Raw genomic sequence first — 26,420 nt, 5'->3', positions numbered from 1 at the left:
TGTGTTTCAAATGTGAACAAAGGTCTTATGGGTTTGAAATGACATGAGAACTTGAGTAACAATATTGCTAATGTAATGTGAACACATCAGTGATCACGAGATCTGAATCTATATAGAATCATTACTCTTTGGGTTAAGCTGGTGACACCCATGCTGGTTTACCTGCAGGTGCATCTTGAGAAAAAAGTTTTTCAACATCCAAAGTTTCTGTAGTCACTATAGTGGTGGAACGTGCCTTTTGGTAACAGTCTTTTGTCTCTCATTTTATCAGTTTTATATGCAGTCATCTGCATTTTCAGCAATATTCCTGCTTGGGGTCTGTCAATGGTTTTAGAGGTGCTCTCTCGTCTGTATCAGATAAGGCTTTATCTTGAAATGGCCCTGCTTTTGGCTTCATTTAAGACCTGCATGAACTTTACTCCAGGGCTATTTGACCCTACATCCTTTAGGTCTCAAGTTATTACTTTACAGACCATCTCTCCTCCCCCGACTGATTCAGAGGAACAGTTACAGTTACACACAAAGTTGCATAATCTCTCTCCAGTCAGGGCTTTGAAGGCTTACGTAGACCAAGTCAATGGCTCAAATCTGATCGGTTTGTGTGCTTTGGTGGTCGCAGCAGAGGTTATGGCACTGGCTGGTTAGAAAATTAAAAAGGAAAGTTCATGCTGTGAAACCATGGCTGTAGTTCATCGTAACTATAAAGTCTTAAAACATTGTACAAATATTGTTTTATATCTAAATCCTAACAAATGTATTTTTGGTGACATGTTTGGTTTGTAATTGTAAACAATGTTGTGCCATCATTCCTTCAATAAAAGTCACTTGGTTATTATATATATATATATATATATATATATATATATATATATATATATATATATATATATATATATATATATATATATATATATATATATAACGAAAGGCCTACAACTCGTTAGAATTCATCAACGTGACGGCACAGAACGTGCATGAGCGTAAAATGCACCGATACTCCTGTGCACTATGGCTATATTTAACAGCCCCTGTCGCCATAAAAGGTCGTGAGAGTCGCCTGGACATTCCTGCCATTGCCAATATTATTTTTGTTGTGTGGACAGCAGCTCCCGTTCTCAGCGCCGTGCCAGTTTGCGTCTTTGCTTGGATTTGGATCTTGGTTGAGTATTCCTGACGCGCTGCTCTCCGATCCGGCTGTGAGCTGTTTGCAGACCTTTGACAAGGTGAGGTGATCCGCCGCATGAACGCATAAGGTTTTTCAGGTGAAATGGATTCAGTTTTTGTTCTTGTGAACTAGCCTACAACTGATACTAAATCGGTATTAGCATAGGGAAGACTGAGGTTAGCAGCCAAAACAAAAAATTCGAACGCTATCGAAAATATTTATTTACCACAGGCTGACCTTTTGTGGGTCATGTTGCCAGCCACTAGCCTTGAGAACACTAGCCTTGCAGTCACTATTTCATTATATAGTTGACTTGCTTAGCAGTGTGGTTTTATTGTATTCACTTATTTACACAGCAGTTTAGGAAGAAAAAAAAACATTTCAATAATTTTGGTAAATGAAGCTGATATTTAGTAGTTATTTATGGTTGAGAAATGATTTATGAAGTCTGAATTTGGTAGTTTTTTTTTAATTCACTGTCTAAGATAGCAGTCACATATTATTGTCATCAAAAAGAAAATAAAATAAAGGGGGGGGGGGGCAGAAAACCTAAAAAAAAAAACATCAAATAGATTTTTAAGGACCCTTTTCACAGACTTTTCACAGGCGTTTTAAGAGTCATTAACATTGTAAATCCTGCAATGTGGTTTATTTTATTCATTTATAACAATATACTTTGCATTATATTACCTTTACATCAAATTACAAGAAACTACTTAACACTGCTGTGAAGGTGTTTATAATACACCGGCTGTGGGAGTGACAGTAAAATTGACATATTTCTCTCAGCCGTTATCTCTATTTCTGTACTATTTTTGAAATTGAGTTTGTTATTTGAGCAAATGGGAACACAAAAAATATATTTGAAATTTTTGAAATTTCGTTTGTTATTTGAGCAAATGGGAACACAAAAAATATATTTAATGTAGTCTCTCATTCACCACTAGATGTTTACGCTATGAGACACCAGAAATGTGAAAAGGGTCAATTAAAAAAAAAACTGTAATCTACAAATTGGCATTAAACCAAATTTTGTGAAAATTGATTGTTAAAGCGCTGATGAATCTTTCCTGTGAAATTAATTCTGATAAATTACTGGGTGTATTATTCATTTTTAATCTGTTGATAGAAAGTTTGAATCTTCTGACTAAAAGAGCTTCAGATCTGAAGTATCTGAGCTTAAGAGGACACAATGTCGGGAACGATACCGTTCTACCAGAAACACCACCGCCATTACGATCGTGGCTACCGTAGTCGGGAAACGGAGTCTGCTATCAGCCAGTACCAGCAGAAATCTAGTAGTTATTCTTCCCAAAGCAGCAAAAACACCAAGGGGTAAGAGAGCATGGCAAGATCTATCACGCCAACAGTGGCCTAAATCATTCCCAGTCCCATAACTCTAACTCATTCTAGCAGCCAGCTCTTCCTTGTGCCCTTATAATACTTGTCTTAAGGTGTGGTCACGTTTACCGTTGCTCAGTAAAATTTTGTGGGCAAAATCTAGTCATTTCAATAGGGATCCGCGTGTTAAATTTCCCTTTGCAGATTTCGCTCGTGTTTAAGTTGGTGACGCAAATTCTTGGTGATGACCAACAGAAAGCTGCTTGTTTTGAAAGTGATTTTTGTGGGAGCTGTTCATGCATCATTAAAGTTGCTATTGACAATGTACTTTTTGCCCACAAAATTTTACCGCAATTGCGTTAATGTGACCGCAGCTTCATCTTTCCCATGAAGACAAAAATCCCACTACTATTGCCCCTCTTTTTTGTGTAATCTATGCTAATCAGTATTTCTCAGTCTACCTGAAACCCTTAAAACATGCAATTTATAAATTCAGCTTGAAGTGTGCTTGTTGCTGACACTTGTAAACTTCTTCGGTTGACTATCATATTCAAGGTGTACTATAGCATTTCTTTACAGAATAGTGTCCTTTGGAGTAGGTTCTGCTGTGCTTGTGTGAAAACAAATCACAATCTAAATAAACCTTGGTTGAGTTAATGACGGGCAGTCTTACCGTTTATCTAAGACTGAACTTTGTTTCCTAGATAGAGCACTTCTTAATTCAAAACTTACGTTGAGTCTTTTTATGCCTTTATGTGGTTTGGATCCATGCCTATAGTTTGTTTGATTTACTCCTGGTCATGTGACTGTTGGCTCAGTTTTGTCTAGGCAAGTGCTTACTGTGTCACTCCGAATGTCAGAATGTAAGGTTATCTTCTGTCTTGTCTCGGACCAATGTACTGTAACTGTATACCCTCAATAATCTTACAGCACTTTGCACAAATTGAAATCGTTCAAGGTTCAGTCATGATTTGATTGGTTTCTTGTTTTCTTGATCTCTGTTTCATGCAGTAATATAAATAACATTCATGACATAATTTGGCATTTAATTTGGTGTTCTTGACAACATGGTGTATTTATAGAGGCTACAGAAGCAGATGTTGATTATGTGTGTCATATGCATTAAGCATTTACATAATTTTCTGACTCATTGTATGTACTGTATGTGTGTGTGATTTAGAGTTCATGTTGTTGGCAGTCACTTGTTCCAAGAATTCAAAGGGTGACCGAGCTTTTACAGTAGTTCCTCCTAAATTATGGAACAGTCTTCCACTCTATATTCGGCAGGCTCCATCTGGTTTTTAGGTCTCAGTTGGAAATGTATCTTTAACACTCTGCTTCTAAAACAATTGTGAAGCACTTTGGGCAACAACATTTTTTTAAACGTGCTACATAAATAAAAGTGGAATTGTTGAAAGTTAAAGAGAAGAAAACTCCGTTACACTTAATTTTAAGATGATAAAGGCTGCGTCCGAAAACCTAGGAGGCTGACTTGTTGCCTCGCTGCCTTATTAGACAATGGCTTCTAAGGCAGTGTAACAGTTTAATGATCTACAGAAAAATAGAGCGAGCTTTTGTGAGAACTAAACACATATTTGATTACTACATTAGTAATTACTCGGCAGAAATGACATCAGAAGTGGAAAAAAAAACTTACATTTACACACAAACTGACCAGCAAACACAATTTCAGATGCCATCTTTTTCCCCAACTGTCACAGAATGGAAAGCATGGGATTGTGGGATATCAAAGGCAGCGAAGGATACATTTATGCTGCCTTCAAAAATCGATCAGATGAAGGTCTCTCAGGAGACAGAAAGTGAAGCTAACATTAAATTCTGACGTGACTTGATGCCTTTCTGCTTTGACATGTCCTCTGAAGGCAGCATTTTCCAGGTTTCGGACGCAGCCATAGTTGCATTTTACTTACTCAAATAAATTCTGAGTGAGTAATGGTAATATTACTTACTACATGTACATGTATTGAGTTATGGTTATGGTTGTATTTATAAATAATTCACTGTTATTACAATATTAAGTACATGCAGTAATGTGTAACTACGTCACCTTAAAAAAAAGTTTTACCATAAACTTTCATTTCAATTTACAGGCTTTTATTTTTTTATTTACACACAGTGAGAAGGAGCCCCCCCCCCCCCCCCCACTATATTGTATCTATAAACCTGTCAATGGATTTTATCCAAAGCATAACAAATAATACCTAATGCAGAAGAACTTTTTAATTTTTTTATTATAAGCATTTTCTTATTTTTCAGAGTTGTAAAAATTGTCTTCCTACAATGTTTTCCATATTGTTCTGGTAGGCTACTATTTAGTGTTTATACTTACAAAGTGTAAACTGCATACACCAATCCACCGCAATCTCTATAGGCGCCGCTATCTTGCCTGCCGCCATACTCCGTGCCTGCTAAATGTGTGACGGTGTGACACTTGCCGGTGCCCTCTAATGACATTTCAATAAAAGCGGATACTGCTAATTAAATAAAACGTCTGGTGAAAGGGAACATTGGGTAGATGATGTCAGGCAGTGGCCTTTTTGACATCATGATGTATTAAAAAAATGGGTAAAAATGGGTCAGCCTAATGTAATGTAATGTAATGTAATGTAATTAAGACAACAGTTAAGCTGAACAGTGTAATTACTAGCTGTGTTGCTAATATTAGGGCCCTGATTTCCGCGATCACAGATTTGCTTTACACAAACACATTTTAAGAACATACATTAATTAATGTACCTGAAGTAACAAACAGTTATGGGGACTTATGCAGCACTTAGAGCAGCGCGCGGCAGTAATGCACGACACGCTGTAAATGATACAGGATAAAATGAACGTAAAGAAAACCACTTAAAGAAAGAAAATGTTTAAAACATACATGTCCATTACAAAGTGACTTAAAGGGGTACTTCAGCGCTGGGAAGATGAATCTGTATTTAAACTGGGTCATCAATGCAGTAGAAATGTGAAATTATTTTTGAATTTGGTGTCTTCTAGACTGAGAAAAGACAGAAAATGTATTTTTGTCCCATGGGGATGAAAGACTACAATTCCCAGAATGCTTCGCTGCCCTGTGAGGCCATTCCCAACGCCAACAACTTCATTACTGTGACTGAGTTAGAGACACTACAATTAAAAACTGAACGTGTCTGTTCAATATAATGAGTGAGTCACCGCGCCAGTCTCACAGCACTGAGCACTAACTGCAGGAGTGATGAGAGCGGAGGTAATCGCGACTACATTCGCGGCATACATTCACAAAGCGAGTTCAGTCTGGCGCGTTTCAGTTCATGCCTTTGCAAGCTTAACTTTCATAGAAATGAATTTGAGAAGTTAAAAGACTTACATTGCTCACCATAGCTCCGTTTAAATGATCCTGTCTGCAAGCTGAGCACTCCCTGCAAGCTGAGTGTAATCTCCCATCCCCCAATGCCGGATTCAAAACATGCGGAAATGGCTCCCTCTGCTGGCTGTAGTCTTTGGCCTCTGGGCAAACATTCCTCCTATGATGCAAAAATCGTCATTTTGCATCATAGGAGGAATTTTTCCAGAAATAAAATGCATAAATCTCTCGTCTCAGGGAGATATGAGAGGGAAAAGCACAATAATTTGAATATTCTCCAGGGTTTCTACTGATACAAAGCCATATGCTAATCGCTGAAGTAACCCTTTAAAGTCACAATTACACAAATTTAACTTTGTAGTTTTCTCTATTGTTACTGACACATTATGGTACGAGTTCACTGACTGTGAAAACCTCACGACACCATTTAATGTGATGAGCTCATCTGCGATGGTATGCAGTATCTGGCCAACCCATCCGGAGCTCATGCCCTGTAGTTTAGGTTCTGATGCTCATCGCATGCCAGATGATTAATAAAATAATCTTTAAAACCTGTAGGAACATGTATTTTATTGCTACAACTGGTCGTGGCTAGTTATTTTCTGCTTGTGAACATAATATCGGGCCCTATAAAATCAGTTTTATTTCCCAAAATCAGTTTTATTTTATTTTTTCAAAATGCTGATTTAGGCCATATTTCTTGTAACTGATTGTTTCATATTTGTGTAATGTGTAATTGTGACTTTAAGTCCCTTTGTAATGGACGTGTATGTTTTAATTATTTTCTTTCTTTACGTGGTTTTCTTTATGTTCATTTTATCCTTTATCATTCACAGTGCGTTTTAAAAAAAATCCTTTTTATTGAAAGTATCAACATTTGCAAACAAACATTGTTGCATAAAATCCATTTCTTCAAAATAGGATACAGCTATTACCTCATTCGAGAAGTGTTTTAGTGTACGCGCTGCTTTAAGTCCTTAGCAGCAAAGCACACAGTAATGGCGGCGCTGCTTTACTTCTGTGTTTCGCCAGATTTGAGTATAGAATACTTAGAATCTTAATTTCATAATTTGACCAATTTAAATAAGGAAAGATAAATAAACAGCTTATTTAGTATCTTTCACTATGTATAACTATATATAAGTATAAACTAAGTGTACTTTTTCACAAAGGGATAAGCACACAGCATTTGTTTTTAACCTGAATAGATCCCTCTTCATGAGCTGTGCGTTAGAGGATTTTAAGCAGGATTTGAGGTGCCAGAGGATGGCAGGCTGGCACATATGCTCTTAGACCTCCATTTCAACCCTATTACTCATGCTATCCAATGTTATACATTCTCCCAATTGTCTGAACTAAAATCTTTCCCATGCTGGGAGAATGTATTTTTTGTGGATCACTTTAGCTGTCCTAAGGTCCCCCCACCCACTCTCTTCTGAACCCTCGAATGTCTATTTATATGCACCCCCTCATAAGAGGCATGGATAAGATAGTGATATGTGAAGGATATATGAAGGGTATATGTCATCCAAAGCAGTGGTTCTCAACCAGGGGGCCGGGGCCCAATAGGGTGCCTCAATAAACTTATAAGGGGGCCCCTGCCCTTTTCCAAAAGTAATGTGTGGCTACACATATGGACTGACCCGTGTGGCAGTGCTACATATGGAAGATCTCTTCTGTAGGTCCTACCTAACCAGGGAGGAGCTACTACCGATGTAGACGGGGCAGAGCAGACTGCCCAGGAAAAGCGGTGAACTCACCTGAATTGCAAGTAGGTGCTTTCCCCGTTAGATGGGAATGGCGCTGCAAGCGAGACACCAAGGCAGCCTTCAATTACCTGATTGTACCCAACAAACAGGAAGAAACCAGCTCCACTCTGAGATTGTAAAATCTCACAAATGTGTTAGGGGTCGACCAGCAGCTCTGCAGATATCTGCTAGTACCCAAGAGGAGGCAGCACCCTGAGTAATCCCTCACTCCGAGGGGGCACAGCTCACCTTGGGATGACGTGAGACAGGGCCAGCCCAAACTCAAGGCATATTTTCCTGACAGAAATTGCTGCAGGTCCCCCACCTTCACCTTCAAGGAAGGGAGTGTGGTCAGAATCACTGTCTTTAGAGACGCGATTTTAAGCTTAACTGACTCTGAAGACAGGACAAAGAGGTCCCAGGAGGTGATAAGGTGTGGTCTCTAAAGATTTTACCTTCTGGTGCCTCTCAGGAACCTGATGACCAGATTGTGCATTCTCAGCCATCATAAGCGTATCTGGAAGGGGCCCCAGCTTGACTGATTTGAATGATAGAAATGTAAAACGTGTCATGTGTTTGCCAAGTTAAAGCAATGTTTTTAGTTTAGATTTAAACTGACAGTGTGTCTGCTTCCCAAACAATACTAGGAAGATTAGGTGCTAAATAGGAAAAGGATCTACCGCCTGCAGTTGATTTTGTTATTCTAGGTATTATCAACTTGCCAGAATTTTGAGATCACAACAGACGTGAAGGACTAAAAGGCATTATGAGCTTGCTCAAGTACAGGGGAGCTAAACCATTTAGTGCTTTATAAGTAATTTGCAAGATTTTGAAATTTAGATAATGTTTAATTTTAATTTACTTACCTTACTGGGTGTGCCAGTAAGGGGCAACCATCAAGACCATCACCTTGTCCTCCCTGACCTTGCACAATCTGCGTGAGCATATTTAACTAATATTTCGCATATTTGCAAAGGCTCCAGAGCCAGCTGTGTTGCAACACATCTGTGCAGAGGGTGCCCTCGTTCAGGGAATAGAACAACTGGCAGTGGAAGACTTCTAGGAGGCAAACAGATCTAACTCTGAACCCCTGAATCGACTCCAGGTAATTTGGACCATTCTCCCTCGAATGCGAGAGCGGGTTGGCCACATGATTGAGCTCGCCCAGAATATAATTGCTGTGCTGCGACTTTAGAATTGTCGGAACTGCCACAGGGCACACAGCACTGCCAGCAACTCCAGACAATTGGTATGCCAGTGCAGTCAATATGGAGGCTGCACGTCCATTGCAAACAGAGTCCCAACCTGTTCTGGAGGCGTCTGTTGTAACAATGACATGCCTGGACACTTCTTCAAGGGGCACTCCAGCCTGTAAAAAAGAAAGGTTAGACCACAGGCTGAATGTTTGGCGACAGCTCTGTAGCCATTGCTGAAGCGGTCTCATATGCACCAATCTGTCTGGCATGACCGCGGATGCCATATGCCCTAGGAGCCTCTGAAATTGTTTTAGTGGAATCGCTGTCTTCCGCCTGAATGTAGGCTTTATGATGAGATGCACTGTCATATTGACTGAGTCCAGCTCCACACAGAGAAAAAAGAGGGTCTAAACAGAGGTGAATTTTCCTTTTTCCCAGTTGACCTAAAGCTCCAGATGGCTGAGATGCCTGAGCTTCAGGTCCCTGTGTCTGCATAACTGAGCCAGAGACTGGGCCAAAACAAGCCAGTAGTCAAGTTAGTTCAAGCCCCCCTGAGCAGGGTAAGGGCAGTCTCTGCATATTTGATAAAGTTGCGGGGTGACAGAGACAGCCCAAAGTAGAGGACCTTGTACTGATATGCTCAATCCTCGAACATAAAGTATAGGAAAGGTCTGTGTCGAGGTAGAATCAAGACATGGAAGTATGCTTCCTTAATGTTGATTGCTGCAAACCAATTCTGGGAGCGAACGCACATTATTATGCGTTTTAGCAAGAGCAACTTGAACAGGAGCTTGTGTCCAAGGTTGGCCGTAATTCCAAATTTCTATAAATATTGCGATATATCATTACCTTAAATTTTTTTGGCCACAGTAACCGTGGTGTGAAAAATCTGATATCGTGACATCTCTACTCCTTAATGATAGATGCCCTTTTTTGCATTTTAGCCTCTGCCGCTCTTCACTTCCATGCATTAAAGTAGCCTTTTTTTTTCTTTTTTCTTTTTTTTACAAGGATTGAATATCTTGTAACTGTATCCTAGAATATTTCACATAATGAAGTAAACTGGGTTGCAAATTATGTTGTTTTGAATCATTTAGTAGAGAGAAAAGTAGAATTTTTTAGATGTTTCATAGAGATTGGACCACTAAAAAGCATTCCACTATTGAAAGACAGTGAATGTGTAAGATCATTGACTTCTAAGAGTAAGTGTAGGTGGGGGGTTCTATTACGTTACATACTTTTCAATGTTGATTAAGTTTTTTTGGTGCTTTGATCCATTTCAGGCCCTGTTGTAGGACCACTGAGGCAATTAACCTTCTTTGCACTCACTCCCTTAACAATCTTTCCACTCACTCCCTTAACTTTTCTTCACAACACCACATAATTTCCAAAAATCATAATAGTGTGTGAAAGAAGTGCTGGATACTCACAGATATGTCTGTATGTTGCCATTTTTGCATTATTGTAGCATTAGAGCTGCCACATACACATCTCTAGAAGATGGGGGGATTAGCCCTCTGCCCAAGAGAGCCAAGCCAACCTATCTTGCCATGGACAAGGAGAACCAGATCATCGGTTATGTGGTGCCCATCTTCAGGGGCAGGTAAAAAAAAGAAAAAATATTTTTTATTAGTGTTGGAACAAACACATGATGCAGCTGTTCTATACTTCATGTTTTCCATTGTTAGCGTGCACTGGGGTTTAGAGCAGGCACTGCAATAATATGCAAGTCCTATTTACCTTCACTCCGTACAGTCGGATCCCATTAAAGTAAGGTTTCATGGTTCTTTAACCCTTGTTAAAATTAAGGACACTTTAGCATATTAAAAAGAGTAGCTACTCATGATGGAAATAATATAAATATATTTTAAGTGTGAACTTAATGTAAGGTTTTCAGATTAATTGCATGTTAATAGAAATTAAATAAAAATGTATTATAGTTTAAATGATATTAAATGCAATTAGCTGAACTTTAATGTGCTTTTGTTGACCCTGTAGTTGTAATTTTAGAATTAAGCTACTTCTGTTGTTTTTGAAATGTGGTTAAAATGTTCTGCCAAATATATTGACAATATGGTAAACTAAAATACGCTTTAATGTCAGTCCTTTTAAAGATGTAAAAAAATTATTTCATGTATTTAAATATATTTCTAATTACACATTTGTAATAATAAAGGTGCACATTTACTACATTTAAAAATATATAACTAATGTAATATTGAAAAACACTACATTTATTAAAATCAAGCATTCTTACAGGTGTTGGTCAACACATCAAAAAAGGTGTACTTATTTAAAGCAGAACAAAAGATTATTAAAACACACACACACACACACACACACACACACACACACACACACACACACACACACACACACACACACACACACACACACACACACACACACACACACACACACACACACATATATATATATATTAAAAATAGATATTTTTTATTATACTTTTAAGGTTTGAAATGCATACAGTAAAAGTGCTCTTCTTTTTCACAAGGGAAAGCCTTTCATGGAACCTATTTTTTAACATTGAGCACTCATTTAATTTGTGAAGAATCATTCAGCTAACTTTATCAAAAATGGTTCTTTTTGTATTTAAGGGTGTATATTTTAAGATATTGGAAGGTCTCTTAAAGAACACAGATGTTAAGTGGCATCACATTTTTTTGTTTAAAAACCCTTGTGTATATGTGTGTATATGTGCTAGAATATCTGTTGTATTGTGCTGCTTTGTTTGTTTGTGAATGTTACGACATGATTTCCCCCTCAGTCATGAGTTTCAAAGTGGTCTATCAGACACTGAGGAAGCTCATGCTAAAGAGAGTGCTGGCTATCTGGCACGCCGTGACCTCTTCTCTAGCGGCGTGGAGTCGGAGCGCACCGAATACAAGTCCCGCAGAACCATCATGAGGGAGTCCGCAGAGCGCATCTCTCTAAGCAAGAGGGTCAGTGGAGGTCCTAGTCTTGTTCCTAAACACATAACTCATGATTATGGTTGTGATTAGAGATTAAAAAATACTTCTTTCTTTATAAATATTCTAAATGAATTACTTTTTTGTCAAGTAACACTTCTCACTTGAATTTATAACAACTACAAATTGTTGAACTGAGCTGCACCACAAGTCTGACAGCTCTGTTGCTTAGTAACGTGAAAAGGAAGTACATTTTAGCATAAACTTTTAAAACTTACTTTACTTATTATGGAAATAATATACTTTAAAGAATATACTTAAGTAAGTGCAAATTTAATGTGATGTTATTGGTACCTAATTGCATGTTAATTGCATTTAGATGAACATCTATTATAGTTTAAAATATTAAATGCAGTAAGTTTAGTGTGCTTTTTGACCTTAAGTATATATGTAATTTCGTAATTACCTAAAATGTACTGCTGAATATACTGATAAGCAATTTTTGTAAACTAAAATACTTTAATGACACTTATATGTCATGTGTTTAAATAAAAAAAAAATTAATTACACATTTTTATTATTAAAGTTGCAATTTATTACATTTATAATATATTAATTTTAAATGATTTTTAAATGTCAACACATCAAAATAAGTGCACTTCTTTAAAGTGTGACAAAAGATTATTCAAATATGATGATTTAAAAGTACTTATACAAATATTTATGTGTGTCATTATAGTTTAAAGTACGCTCAAGTGGCCTTGTACTTCAGTAATATATCTGCAAATAAAATTATTTTACTTTTACGATTCAAAGTACACTACAAGTGCACATTCAATACAATAAATACCTCTTTTTCACAAGGGTAAGCCTATAGCATCACTATTTTAACAATCACCTTCCCCATGTATTAAACTTAAGTCTAAAATCGTTTTACACAGTTTGTGCCATAGACTTGCGAAGGTAACTGGAATTTTACGTCTAACGAATGACAAAACATCCTATATTGGCATAAATTGAAAAGGCTATATCTAGCAAATTGAATAGCATAGACTTACTGCCAGTAAGCAATCCACTAGCAACCAACTGAAGTAACCCTAGCCACTAAATAGCAACTGTTTAGAAAGCACTGATCATTTTATTCAGAAAATGTAAAAACTTACTTTATCATTATTTTTTTCGTAGTGCCGGATCATTTTATGTTTTTAAACTTGTACAACAACAAACTCATTCATTTGCAAACTGATTTTGCCCATACTAAACCTGAAGTTGAATGAAAAAGTGGAAATTGTATATTTTTAGCCAACTGTGCAACAGTACAATCCATTGTAGATTAAATTTCACAAGCTTTGAGGAACACTATTAAACCCCTGTATGTGTTCCCTATTTTTAGATAGGAAAAAGAGCAAGAAAGTATCAAGACACAAACTTTATTTAGTTCTGATCCTGGTGCCAGTAAACCATACCACCGTGGTGCCAGATTTCAAGGGTTGTAATGTTTTATGTGAATGTGTGGTGTGCGTTAATCTGTGCCGGTGTGTGTTAAAGTGACTATGAAACAACTGTTGTCGACAAGTGATGTGCTGATAGCTGAGGGAAGCCTCAGGGAGATTATGATTACACTAACATGACTAGATAAATAGAAGCAATGACTGCAAGGAGGCATTTGATCCTAATATCTCTGTTAAACAGCATGCATGAGTCCTGGTGAAGAACAAATTATATATTCTCCATATATTATGTGAATCTGTTATAAATAGAAGAAGCCTCATTAGAAAAGGTCCACATTTATCTTATTATGCCCTTTTACGATGTCTATTTTGTTTTTGGGGTGTAATAAGCTTTCATTCGTGATTGTTAAAAATCACATTATTTTTCACATATCTTACATTATTACAGCACCTCGTTCACCAGTCTTGCTTGAATACGTAATTTTCGATGAAGCCCCTCCTTCTGAAATACAAAATGTGCTGTGATTGGTTAGCTGGCCCATTGTGTTGTGATTGGCACCTCTTAGCACATTTGGGAAATGTCATGGCCCTTACCATAAATGCAAGCTCCATTCAGACATAAATATTAAGAATGGCACCAATTTTAAACCAATTCAAGTGTCAGACTTAATAATTATAACAAGCAAGAGGATGATGCAGAATGGATTGCATGTACAGACTTTGCAAGGTTTGAAACGGTGAACAGCCTTACAAGCGCAAGAGGTTACAAAAGCTACAGTAAACACTATATCAACACTAATGTTGGCTAGCAGATGAGTGGAGGTAAAGCTTTGCCCTTTTTTTACATTGTAGCAACAACATAAAACTTATACCTGGAACTGACCATACAAAACGCAACTCCAAATAATGAGACTCAGTTTGTGATCCACAAACAACCGATTGTCCTCACAAAGTGGGAACTGCTTCATTTCAAGAGAAGGTTTAGTGTAGCCTCCATTACTCTGTTAGGTTCTGGAAGCTGTTTTTTTTCATAAATGTGGGGTTCTAATGTTCAGGAACAGTGTTTAAAATACATTTTATTCACTCTAAGTTCGTCAGCCTTAGGAAGGTCAAGCAAATGTTTTTGGAAACAGTGGGGACAGAGTTTCTTTGACATAGCGACAACACTGTAGAGCTTGGCAACATTGCAGAGCTTTTTTATGCTCAAAAAGCAACACACTAACTAAAGTTGAAAAGTAAAAAAGCATAATATTAAAGTTCTTTGTTCTGAAATTTGTAAAAATTCATAGGCACAGTGCATTCGGAAAGTATTCACAGTGCTTCACTTTTTCCACATTTTGTTATGTTACAGTCTTATTCCAAAATGGATTAAAATAATATTTTTTCTCAATTCTACAAACAATACCCTATAATGACAATGTGAAAGACTGAAATATGAAATCTTTGCAAATGTATTTAAAATAAAATTAAAAATAAATCTAAAAAAGTCACATGTACACAAGTATTCACAGCCTTTGCTTAATACTTTGTTGAAGCACCTTTGCCAACAATTACAGTCTCAAGTCTTTTTGAGTATGATGCTATAAGCTTGGGCAGTTTCTCCTATTCTTCTTTCCAGGACCTCTCAAACTCCATCAGGTTGGATGGGGAGCGTCAGTGCACACTGCACAGCCATTTTCTCCGGCCCTTAGAGATGTTAAGGATCAAGGATGTCTCTGTACATTGCTGCATTCATCTTTCGCTCGATCCTGACTCTCAGTTCCTGCCACTGAAAAACATCCCCACAGCATGATGCTGCCACCACCATGCTTTACTGTAGGGATGATATTGGTCAGGTGATGAGTGGTGCCTGGTTTCCTCTAGGCATTCAGGTCAAAGAGTTCAATCTTTGCCTCAAGTAATTTTGTTTTTCATTAGAGTCCTTCAGTACCTTTTGGCAAACTCCAGGAGGGCTGTCATGTCCCTTTTACTCAGGAGTGGCTTCCATCTGGCCACTCTACCATACAGGCCTGATTGGTGGAGTGCTGCAGAGATGGTTGCTCTTCTGGAAGCTCCTCTCTCCACAGAGAAATGCTGGAGCTCTTTCAAAGTGACCCTCGGGTTCTTGGTCACCTCCCTGACTAAGGCCCTTCTCTCCTGATCGCTTAGTTGGGCTGGGTGGCCAGAGTCCTGGTGGTTCCAAACGTCTTCCATTTACAGATGACGGGGGCCACTGTGCTTATTGGAACCTTCAATGCTGCAGAATTGTTCTGTACCCTTCCCCAGATCTGTGCCTCAATACAATCTTGTCTCGGAGGTCTACAGACAATTCCTTGGACTTCATGGCTTGGCTTGTGCTCTGACATGCACGTGGGACCTTATATAGACAGGTGTGTGCCCTCCAAATCATGTGCAATCAACTGAATTTACCACCGGTGGACTTCAATCAAGTTGTAGAAACATCTCAAGGATGATCAGTGGAATCAGAAAGATACAAGTTTGAGCTACAAACAAAATTGAGCTCAATTTTGAGTGTCAAGGCAAATGTTGTAAATACATGTGTACTTGTGATTTTTGTGTGTGATTTTTGTGTGTGATTTTTTAAAAGTTTTTTCATTTTAATACATTTGTAAATATTTCTTTCTTTCAAGTTATCATTATGGGGTATTGTTTGTAGAAGTTTGAGGAAAATAATGAATTCACTCCATTTTCTGGATGCACTGTATGCTATTTCTGTAATAAGTACACTGTAGTTATGACGAGCTGAAATATTTAACTTTGCAAAAAGAAGTTTAGCAACATTTTTAGCTAATTATACATACAGTAACATGTTTTACACATTCAATTCTCATGGTTATATTTTCAGAACAGTGTATTGCCTTTTATTTCATTAAGTAAATTACTGTATAATTTTTTTGTTTGTTTGTTTTAACAAATCAAGGAGATTAATTGAAATCTCACCTTGAACGCAGAATATTCCATTAGTCAGTTTACGAAATAGGGATGTGCTTGGTCATAAATGCATTACATTTAGTTTTTTCAGCATGCTCATAATGCATTTATGACCAAAGAACATCACCACCTTCTAAACAATATGGCTGCATATCCTCAGATCCATGAGAACGAAGAGTACCATAAGCGTCTGAACGAAGACAGCCTGATGCACACGCCCGAGTTTGTGACCGCGCCACGTTCCCACACTGTTTGGGAAAAACAGTGTGTGAGGCTGCACTGTACCATCTCAGGATGGCCTGAACCACGTGTCGTGTGGTGAGTTAGTATGCACAAACAAGCATGCACATACTTACACAAAAACACAAGCTTACAGACATACAGATATGTGCACACTTCTAATGATCGCATTATGTCAAGAGTAATATGTGACAAACAATGTTATTTTAGTATAATTGAGATCCATTCGTTTTTTTAATATCTTATTTTTATATTTTCAGTTTTATATTTTAATTTTAGTTAGTAGGCTTCAATATATGTTTTTTCATAGTTTTTTAATTTAATTTAATTTAATTTAATTTAATTTAATTTGTTTTTCAAGTGATTTTTGGTAACACTTTACAATACGGGTGCACTGATATGCATTAATTCATGCTTAATTTATGCACAGATAATAATCAATTAATGTATTACTAATGGTGAACTAACCCATTTATTAATGATTATTGCATCAGCCACTAATGAAGATTCTACATGATTAATAGATTAAGTACTCATTAAATTGTTATCAGTTAAATGTGTCTGTAATGAAGTTAGCAGCTGGGAAGGAAGGAGGCGGGAACCGGCGAACTTTCAACAAACTTTAATTCAAAACAAATAAACAAAATGAAAGTAAAACCGCGGGCAGCCCCTCACGGACGACTGCCCGCAAACACACAAAATAAAACGTGGGCAGCCCCTCACGGACGACTGCCCACAAACACATAAACAAAACTAAACATAAATTCCAGGCCTGGTCCTCTCTCGTCTTCCGCTGCCTTCGTTCCTCCTTTTATGCTCCCGTCACATGGCCGCGAGACGAGACCGGTGTGCCACGCAGCTGGCACTCGTTAACATTAATCACCGGCCCGCTCTCGCGGTCCCTCGCCCCGCTGCTTGCCACACCACATACCCCCATCGCCCCTCGCAGGCCGGGGGGCATTCCTGAGACTGCGCTCTTCTCCCCCCCCCCTCTCCCGGGGGGGGCGATCACGGCGGCCGCGGCACCTGGGGGTAAGGACAGAGGGGCGAGAGAAATGTAGACGGGAGCACGAGGAGCCCGCGGACGAGAGAGGGGAGAGAGGGAAAAAAAAGAAAGAAAGAGAAAAAAAAAAAATCTGGTCCGGTTCCCAGACGCACTGCCGTTCGGCCCTCCGCACGCCGAGAGGCTCTTCCTCGCGGCTCTTCCTCGCGGTGCTGTGCGATGGCACTGGACGCCTGGTGGGCAGCTCGATCCTCCTCCGCCCCCTGGCGGCCGGCGGTGACTCCTCCTTTCGAGGGACCCCCCCCGCGCTCCCTGCTCCTCCCCTGTCAGGCGGATGGCAGCAGGCTCCGGCCCCCGGCGACTCCTCTGCTCCCTCTCGGACGGCAGCCACCCCACCTCGACCCAGGGGCACGACAGCGAGGTCTCTGTCCCACCTTTCCCGCTCCAGCACCATCGCCTCGGGCAGCCCTCGCGGTCTTTCATCATCCGCGCTGCCCGAACTCCTCAGCACCGCGATCCCCCTCAGCAGCGAGGGCTCTCCGACAGCGCGTCCCTCCTTCCTCCCGGGTTTCGGCACCAATGTAATGAAGTTAGCAGCTGGGAAGGAAGGAGGCGGGAACCGGCGAACTTTCAACAACATTTATTCAAAATAAATAAACAAAATGAACGTAAAACCGCGGGCAGCCCCTCACGGACGACTGCACACTAACACATAAACAAAACTAAACATAAATTCCAGGCCTGGTCCTCTCTCGTCTTCCGCTGCCTTCGTTCCTCCTTTTATGCTCCCGTCACATGGCCGCGAGACGAGACCGGTGTGCCACGCAGCTGGCACTCGTTAACATTAATCACCGGCCCGCTCTCGCGGTCCCTCGCCCCGCTGCTTGCCACACCACAGTGTCATAGTGTATTCATTCCTTAATAACATATTATATTAACTAATAATGTAAATTAATGTGTTAATAACCATAACGGGTCAAAGCCATGCATTTCAACTTCCAGTTGTCTGCTTAAATTAATAATTAGCTAATGATTGTCATTATGTTAACTACTTCAAAACCCATAACCACAATTACTTATTACTGAATCAGTTAGTTAATAGTCATGTGCCCCAACACTTTAAGTTATTTACAAAAAAAAATTACATTTGTATCATTAAATAAATTAGATTATTCAAGTTGAACCCAAAAATTACCTTTAATCTGGCAATTTCTTTAAAAAAATCGTATATGGTATGAAAGGCCACGAAGGGTCCATCTCTTGTATCTTTAAGGGTACATTTTGAGGCTGCATTTGAAGGACTATGCATTCGTCGTGCTGTGGTGACACAACTGGACTTTGAATCTTTATTTTGCTATGCATATAGTATGGTTAATAGCAGTTTATTTGTAATTTCTTTCCATATGAACAGATCAGTGAGGGTGAGCTTGGCCTTGCCTCCACTTTCCAGTCAAAAAGCTGTGATGCACTGCATTATCTTGCTGTATTTCAATCCATTCTTTTCCTCCCTCAGGTACAAGAACAATGTTAGCATTGATCCTATGTCCAAGCCAGGGAAGTACAAAGTAGAGAGCAGCTATAATGTCCACTCCCTGGAGATCAACAGGTGATCGCACATGTTTTTCAAAGTGCACAGTCAAAGTGATCTGCAATGGTTGTGTGTGTAACACATCTGTCTCTAATTCCAGATGTGATTTTGATGACACTGCACAATATCGAGTGTCAGCCATGAACAGCAAGGGCGAGAACTCTGCTTTTGCTTCTGTTGTCGTCAAAAGTAGGTCTGAACTAAATCATCAGAACTCCTCTTAATACTGTCCTAGAGAACACAACTACATCCTGTGGTTACTTAAGCTTTTGCAAAGCTCTGTACTCTATACTCAAGCATTTGAATATACAGCTAATAAATGTCTCCATTTTGAAATCACAATATCACCCATTAGAATCCTGTTATTCTCTGAAAAATTGTGTTGCCACACTCTAAAAACAAATGTTTTGGCTAATAAAAATAATATAAAAATAAATAAAAATAAAAATAAATAATATTAAAATAAAATAAATGAACACAACAGTTTGCATCACAATGTAAACTATTTATTTGGTTTGAATAGGATTATTTACTTATTTAATTATTTGGTTTGAGTAGGACAAACTTAAATTAAACTAATTAGTTCAGTCAAATGAACTTTTATGAGTATTTAGCACTTTATTTTTCTTTCAAGGTCACAAAACTGATATATTTTAAGTAAACCTAACTGTTTCATAGTTTTGAGTTTTATGAAATTATTTATTTTAATTTAGAAAAAATTAAGTTTAACTGAAACTTGGCTGGGATTTCTGTTTCCCAGCTTGGTTTGCCTAATGCACTCAAAAGGGAGAGCTAAAATTAAAATATGGCACTCATTCAGCGAGCGTTACACCATGCCATTGTTAACATGTTAGCATGATAGCATTTTCTAAATTAGTTTGTTATAGCTGGCTAAGTTTATATTAACAAAAAAGGTTCACTTTGAGGTTGCATGAAAATGTTAAGTTTAATGTATGAATTAGTGTTCTCAAACATTTTAAATTAAGAACAATTCAAATGTTAAAAAGTAGGCCTACACAATAAAAACCTGCTAGCTCCACTTACTTAAACTTTGAATTTCTTAAGTTTAACATTTTGAGGCAACTGACTGTCTCAGATTTTTTAAGTTTTGCCAACTAATTTGGGTTAACAGTGTGGTTATGATGAATTTTAATTAATGTTCAACCAACAAACTAAATTAAGTTAGAGGAACTTAGTAATTTGTAGCATTAACACACATTTTTAAGTTTTAGTCATAAAAATGAAGTTGTTCCAACTAACTTAAGCATAATTTAATTAAATGGAGTGGTGGCCATGAATCCAGTTGATATTCTCCGTTTATATTCAAATTAACAGCTAGCATAGCACATTACAAATGATAAAATGTGTGTCATGCTGTAGCTTTCTAAATGTTTTAAATGGATCATAAAATCTTGTCTTTTGTGTAATATGATGTTTAGGATTCAAAGGAGAATTTGATGAGTCTCTGCCAGCTCCCAGACTCCGTAAGTATTTCAGAATAAAATCAGATACAAGCTTTCTCTTCTTTCACAGATAATGTAAACGTGCTTTGCTTAAGTGTGTGAAGCTGTCAGCATGAGACAAAAGTTTTTTTTATGCTAGCTGGCTAATGGCTATTTTGTCTCCAATTCGCTGGGTGCAGAAAGCAGAAAGTACGGCTTTGAAGGTAACCGTGGCGAAGGTTTTTTTGTAATGTCTTGTGGTGTTTTAGTTTCGTCTGGTTTCCCTGATCATCTTAAGTGCATGATCGTCCCATCTCATTATTTTACTTCTCTATCTTTGTTTATTTGATGAGCATATTTAATGAATGTATCGAGGACATTCATGATTGCTTTGACGAGTTATACACAATATGATGTTTTGAAAACTTAATTGATATCATCCAAATATTAAAAGGGGTTTTGGACATTGAGAAATAAACTTTTCCTTGATCTTTTGACATATAAGAGGTCATTGTACTATAAAAATAACCTGTAAGTTTCAGAACTCAAGTCTTTCTTGTTAGTCCAAAAGCAGCTTTTATTGAAACTAAGCTCCCAAAATGACTAGTTTCGGATTTAGTCAGTATGATGTAATAGTGTGACAAAATCCGTCTCTGCAGAAGAAGATCAACGCCTATTCCTATATCATTACCTCTTTTGCACTGCCCACCGATTTGCATATGTCATGTACTAAAATACTCACTTTACTGAAAATTATGAACAATGAATATAAGAACAACAATGCAACAAACCATGGTACAGAAGTTTAGTTTACACGAAACACTACAAGTTATCCTGTCAACTATACTGTAACTGCGGTAATTCCAAATAATTAAAGTTATTTGTCACAACCAGGACTTATAAAGCATCTGTGATTCACATAAATGTTCATCATTACCAGTATCATTGGTGTTTAAGGTGTAGATTTGTCTTCAGACTCTGGCTCAAACAAGTGAGGTGAACAGTTTTCAAAACAATTCCACACATGTAGTGGGGGTGTTAAATCATTTTAATATGCAAAAACAGTTACCCAATCATAGCAGTGGGCGTTTATTTCCAAGTCTTGTATTTGGCACATCTATTAAAATGGAGCGTTTCAAAGAGAGGGTCAAAAACACGATAAAAAATAGCTTATTACTTCTGAATTAGGATGTTTTCTGAAGTAAAAATCTTGCTAACATTATAAGCGGACCTCAGAGAATATTTAGCTTTTTTTAATGTAGTTCATGACCCCTTTAAATGTTTGTTTCTATCCTTATAAATTCAACTTATAAATTCTATCCTTATAAAAAATAAAAAATAACATTATCTTTACATTCAAACTTTACAACAAAGCCAATATTACATTACTTGATAGTGCACAAAAACTCCAACAAAACAGAAATATTAAAGAAATATTAAATGCAACTTGCTTATAATAAAAGATCATTTAATGCCATAAAACAACAACTAAAAAAAAAAAAGCATGTTGACTGTAATGCACATGTAAATCTGGCAGTTTTTCAAACACGACGCAAGTGTTTTTTGCTAGTTTCAGCCTGACACAGTTATCATTTTCACATCATGCGCCACATTGTTTAAAGGGGTTGTTCCATGTTTTTTTAGGCTTGGTTGTGTTTATGGGGCGCAGTATAACATGTCTTAATACTTCTTTTTTTATATATATACGCCATATTTTTCTTATATTTGACCTTTATTCCACACCGCTGTCTCCACTGTCCTTTGAACGGCTCGTTTGCTTCCTGCTTCTATGAAGCCCATCCCTCCGAAAAGCACAATGGTCTTAGATTGGTTAGATGGCCAAATGTAGTTTGATGTATTTTTATTGGCTAAAGTGCCAAGCACAGTTTGCCAGTAACATCTTTAGGGACTAGCAAAGGTTTATGATCACCATCCCGGGAAGAAGCTCAGTGTAGTCCAAACCGGCCGTTTTTAACTTTAAAAGACAATATCTCCGTTTGCATGGAACTTTCAGCGCTGTAATTTTGCAGATACTGATTAGGCTCAAGCAGCAACATTACACACTAACTAAAGTTAAAAAAGTGAAATTGCATACAACCACCCCTTTAAAAAGCAAATGCACTCGTGGCCATCTGTTTACCGATGGGCTTGCTGGTCTGAAAACTAGGTGTGTTGGTTGCTTGATATTTTAAGGTAATGACTGCACCATTGACCAACAAAAACCTGGTCTACAGTCAATAGAGTAGTATTTTTTTGTGGTTTTTAAAGGGTGCATTAGTATGCGCATATAGGTGGGTGCACAACATGCATACACTCTGCTTATTACACCCACAGGGTAACATAAACAGCACATAAACATTTTTAAATATTAATAAAAAAAAGGATTCATCTCTGGAGAAGTGTTAAGTCTTTCCGCTAGCAAATTTAATTTCTCCATGTAAATAGGGAAGCCGCCATGGTGCAATCGCAACTTGCTTAAAGGAAATGGGAGATGAGAATCTGATTGGTTTATTGCATGTTATGCCCCAAACACACCAATGACTCATTAAGAGACTAGGAAAACCCTTTTGGACAGTTTTTTCCATCGTTAAACTAGCAAAAGTGTATTCCACACGCCCTTTGACTTTTATTATATGTGCATTACTGTAAAGATGTTTTTGTTTGCTGTATTCAATAATATTCCTTCAACGCATATTGGCAATATAGTAATCTGTTATTTGTGAGCTCTTCTTTGTGTACATCAGTGAGAACATTTTTTTATAAACATCTTTTGTTCATTCTTTCCGTTTTTAGTATCTGTGTGTGTCTGTATATGTCTTCATGCATTCAGCATTGTTAATGCAAATATCTTTCTATATTCATTAACATTCACTCTTCTCTTGTTGTGTCTTGTGTATTTTATGAATTTGGTGTAAACCCAATAGTTCACTAAATGATGCCTGCTGTCGGTCTTCTTTCAGTTTTTGAAATTGTATTCATGTGAAAACCTTTCAAACCATTCCCAGAGTAATACATCATTGTACACATTGTACAATATGAATTGTATGTGTGTGTGTTTCATTATACAAATGTGTGTATATGTTGAATCCTGGAGCCAATCTTATCCGTCGACAAGGATATTTTTTTATTAAAATAAAACTGAATTTAATTTGTGTGTGTACTGCAGCACCTTGTCTGGAGTATGGTGTGACATTCGAGACACACATTGTGGAGAAGTTTGGTGTGTCTTTTGGACGTGAGGGTGAGACGCTGAGTTTGGGCTGCTCTGTTATCATCTACCCTTCACTTCAACGCTTCCAGCCTGAGATAGAGTGGTACAGAGATGGTGAGTCTCTGAAAATAATAATAAGCCTTAATAAGATCTTTTAAAAAATTGATGTGATCACATAATATGGCTAATATTTGCTGGTGCTGATATCAATTTATATTTACATATCTAATATTTACCTGCAGATTGGTGTATACAATTATCAGTCAAAAATGTTATTACTTCGGATTGTATTTTCAATATTTGTTGTATGGTCCTTTATGCTCACAAAAGCTGCATTTATTTAATCAAAAATATAATTAAAACTGCAATATTGTGAAATATGATTACAATTTAAAATACATTTTTATGTTAAAATATATTTTAAAATGTATTTAAAATGTAAACTTATAGACTTTAGACTTATACCCTAAACTTTTTACTGGTTGTGTATTACATTTTTCACCAAAAAATATTAAGCAGCCCAGCTGTTTTCAACATTGATAATAATAAGAAATGTTTAATTGAGCATCATATTAGCATGTAACAATGATTTCTGAAGGATCATGTGACACTGTAGACAAGAGTAGACTGGATGCTGAAAATTTAGCTTTGCGTCACAGGAATAAATTACATTTTAAAATGTATTTTTTATTAACATTTCATAATATTACTGTTATATCTTAATTATTCCAAACTTTTGACTGGTAGTGTACAATTTCCTTTAAATACATAAATGTATTTTCAGCATACCCAGGAATGCTTACTATTACTACTTTGTGATGCATAATGCATGGATGTGTTTGTGTGTGTGTGTGTGTGTGTGTGTTAGATAAACAGCTGGTGCCATCAAAATGGGTTCAGACGCACTGGAGCGGCGACAGGGCTACACTCACTCTCACACACCTCAACAAAGAGGATGAGGGGCTGTACACACTTCGTGTCATAACCAAGTCTGGCTTTGAGACACATTCTGCATATGTCTTTGTCAGAGGTGAGGACTAATACTAAACTATTTCTTATTCAGCCCGCTACATTATTACACGCCACTTTATTAATGCCGGCAATACAGTAACTGTAATAAATGAAGAGCTTTTAGGGTACACTAAAACTGTTGCTACAAATAGAATATGTCAATGTTAAAAAGTGCAGTTTGACAATTGAACTTATTGCCAAAAGTTTTGGGATGCCTGCCTTGACATGCTCATGAACTTTAATGACATCCAATTCTTGATTTGTAGGGTTTAATGTGGAGTTGGACAACCCTTTCAGTTATAACAGCTGCAATTCTGCTGGGAAGACTTTCCACAAGGTTTAGGGAATTTTTTGACAATTTTTGACTTCTGGAAAGCACATTTGTGAGGTCCGGCACTGATGTTGGACGAGAAGGCTTTGCTCACAGTCTCCGCTCTTATTCATCTCAAAGGTGTTCTATTGGTTGTAGGTCAGGACTTTATGGACCTTGATTTGTGCACTGGTGTACAGTCATGTTGGAACAGGAAGGGGCCATCCCTAAACTGTTCTCACAAAGTTGATAGCATGAAATTGTCCAAAATGTCTTAGTATACTGAAGCATAACTAAGGCGCCAAGCCCAACTCCTGAAAAACAACCCCACACCATAATCCACCCTCCACCAAACTTGGCACAATGCAGTCAGGCAAGTATCGTTCTCCTGGCAACCGCCAAACCCAGATTCATCTGTCGGATTGCCAGACAGAGAAGCCTGTTGGTCACTCCAGAGAACCATTCTCCACTGCTCTAGAGTCCAGTGGCAGCCTGCTCTACACCCCTGCATCCAACTTTGCATTGCACTTGGTGATATGAGGCTTGGATTCAGCTGCTCGGCCATTCCATGAAGCTCTCTATGCACTGTTATTCAGCTAATCTGAAGGCCACGTGAAATTTGGAGATCCGTAGCTATTGACTCCAGAAAGTTGATGATTTCTGTGCACTGTACGCCTCAGTATCCGCTGACCCTGGTCTGTGATTTTTACATGGCCTACCACTTTGTGGCTGAGTTGTTGTTGTTCCCAATCGCTTCCATTTTGTTAAAATACCACTCACAGTTGACCGTGAAATATTTAATAGTGGACTTATTGCACAGGTGACAACCTATCATGTACCACACTTGAATTCACTGAATCCTGAGAGCGACCCATTCTTTCACAGATGTTTGTAGACGTATCTGCATGCCTAGGTGCTTGAGTTTATCCAACTGTAGTCATAGAAGTGATTGGAACATCTGAATTCAATGATTTGGAGGAGTGTCCCAATACTTTTGGCAAAATAGTGTATTTTATACATTGTTCGGTTTAAACTTGGGAAATATATAATACATATAGTACTATAAAGTAACAAAAAGAGTGTAAATTTCACCCTTTAATTATTTGAAACATTTACTGGTATTGAGCAAAAGTATTATTTAATATTAAAATAATATAATTTTATATTATTATATTATAAATGATTCCAATCTTTTTTAAATATATTTGATGAACCTGACTATTAGGGGTTTGGTTGTTTTTGTGTTTTTTGTTTCAAAATAGTATAAATAATTAGTGATTACAGTAATATCACAATTAGTTTCACGCTAAGTGTTTTACAAGAAAAAGAGCCTTAGACAAAATCTTTTGGCTTGTTCTGTGTGAGTTTTGCATGTCTATCTGAGCCACCCTTCACAGCTCATGTTTCATTCTATATTTATCCTTGTCGTCCCGTGTCTATGCTGTCATGACATTCAAATGAAGGAGTTGTGAGACTGTCTGGACGAATTAAG

The 26,420-nt window shown here is 37.7% G+C and overlaps 1 protein-coding gene across 2 annotated transcripts in view; it reads left to right on the top strand.

Moving 5' to 3' along the window:
• Positions 1–1,065: 1,065 nt before the first annotated feature.
• Positions 1,066–26,420, top strand: part of myom1b (myomesin 1b) — an 81,427-nt gene continuing 56,072 nt past the window's right edge. For both annotated transcript variants that reach the window (XM_067423114.1, XM_067423055.1), the window contains exons 1-11: positions 1,066–1,223; positions 2,295–2,500; positions 10,280–10,414; positions 11,600–11,774; positions 16,284–16,441; positions 18,880–18,972; positions 19,055–19,143; positions 20,394–20,438; positions 20,597–20,620; positions 23,563–23,721; positions 24,476–24,637. In XM_067423114.1, coding sequence (XP_067279215.1) covers positions 2,358–2,500; positions 10,280–10,414; positions 11,600–11,774; positions 16,284–16,441; positions 18,880–18,972; positions 19,055–19,143; positions 20,394–20,438; positions 20,597–20,620; positions 23,563–23,721; positions 24,476–24,637 — 1,183 coding nt within the window. In that variant the 5' untranslated portion in view covers positions 1,066–1,223; positions 2,295–2,357. The remainder of the gene's footprint in view (positions 1,224–2,294; positions 2,501–10,279; positions 10,415–11,599; positions 11,775–16,283; positions 16,442–18,879; positions 18,973–19,054; positions 19,144–20,393; positions 20,439–20,596; positions 20,621–23,562; positions 23,722–24,475; positions 24,638–26,420) is intronic.

This window comes from Pseudorasbora parva, chromosome 1, assembly GCF_024679245.1.
Source record: "Pseudorasbora parva isolate DD20220531a chromosome 1, ASM2467924v1, whole genome shotgun sequence".
Taxonomy (NCBI): domain Eukaryota; kingdom Metazoa; phylum Chordata; class Actinopteri; order Cypriniformes; family Gobionidae; genus Pseudorasbora; species Pseudorasbora parva.
The sequence above is the reverse complement of the archived record's forward strand: the minus strand, read 5'-3'. Positions and strand labels throughout refer to the sequence as shown.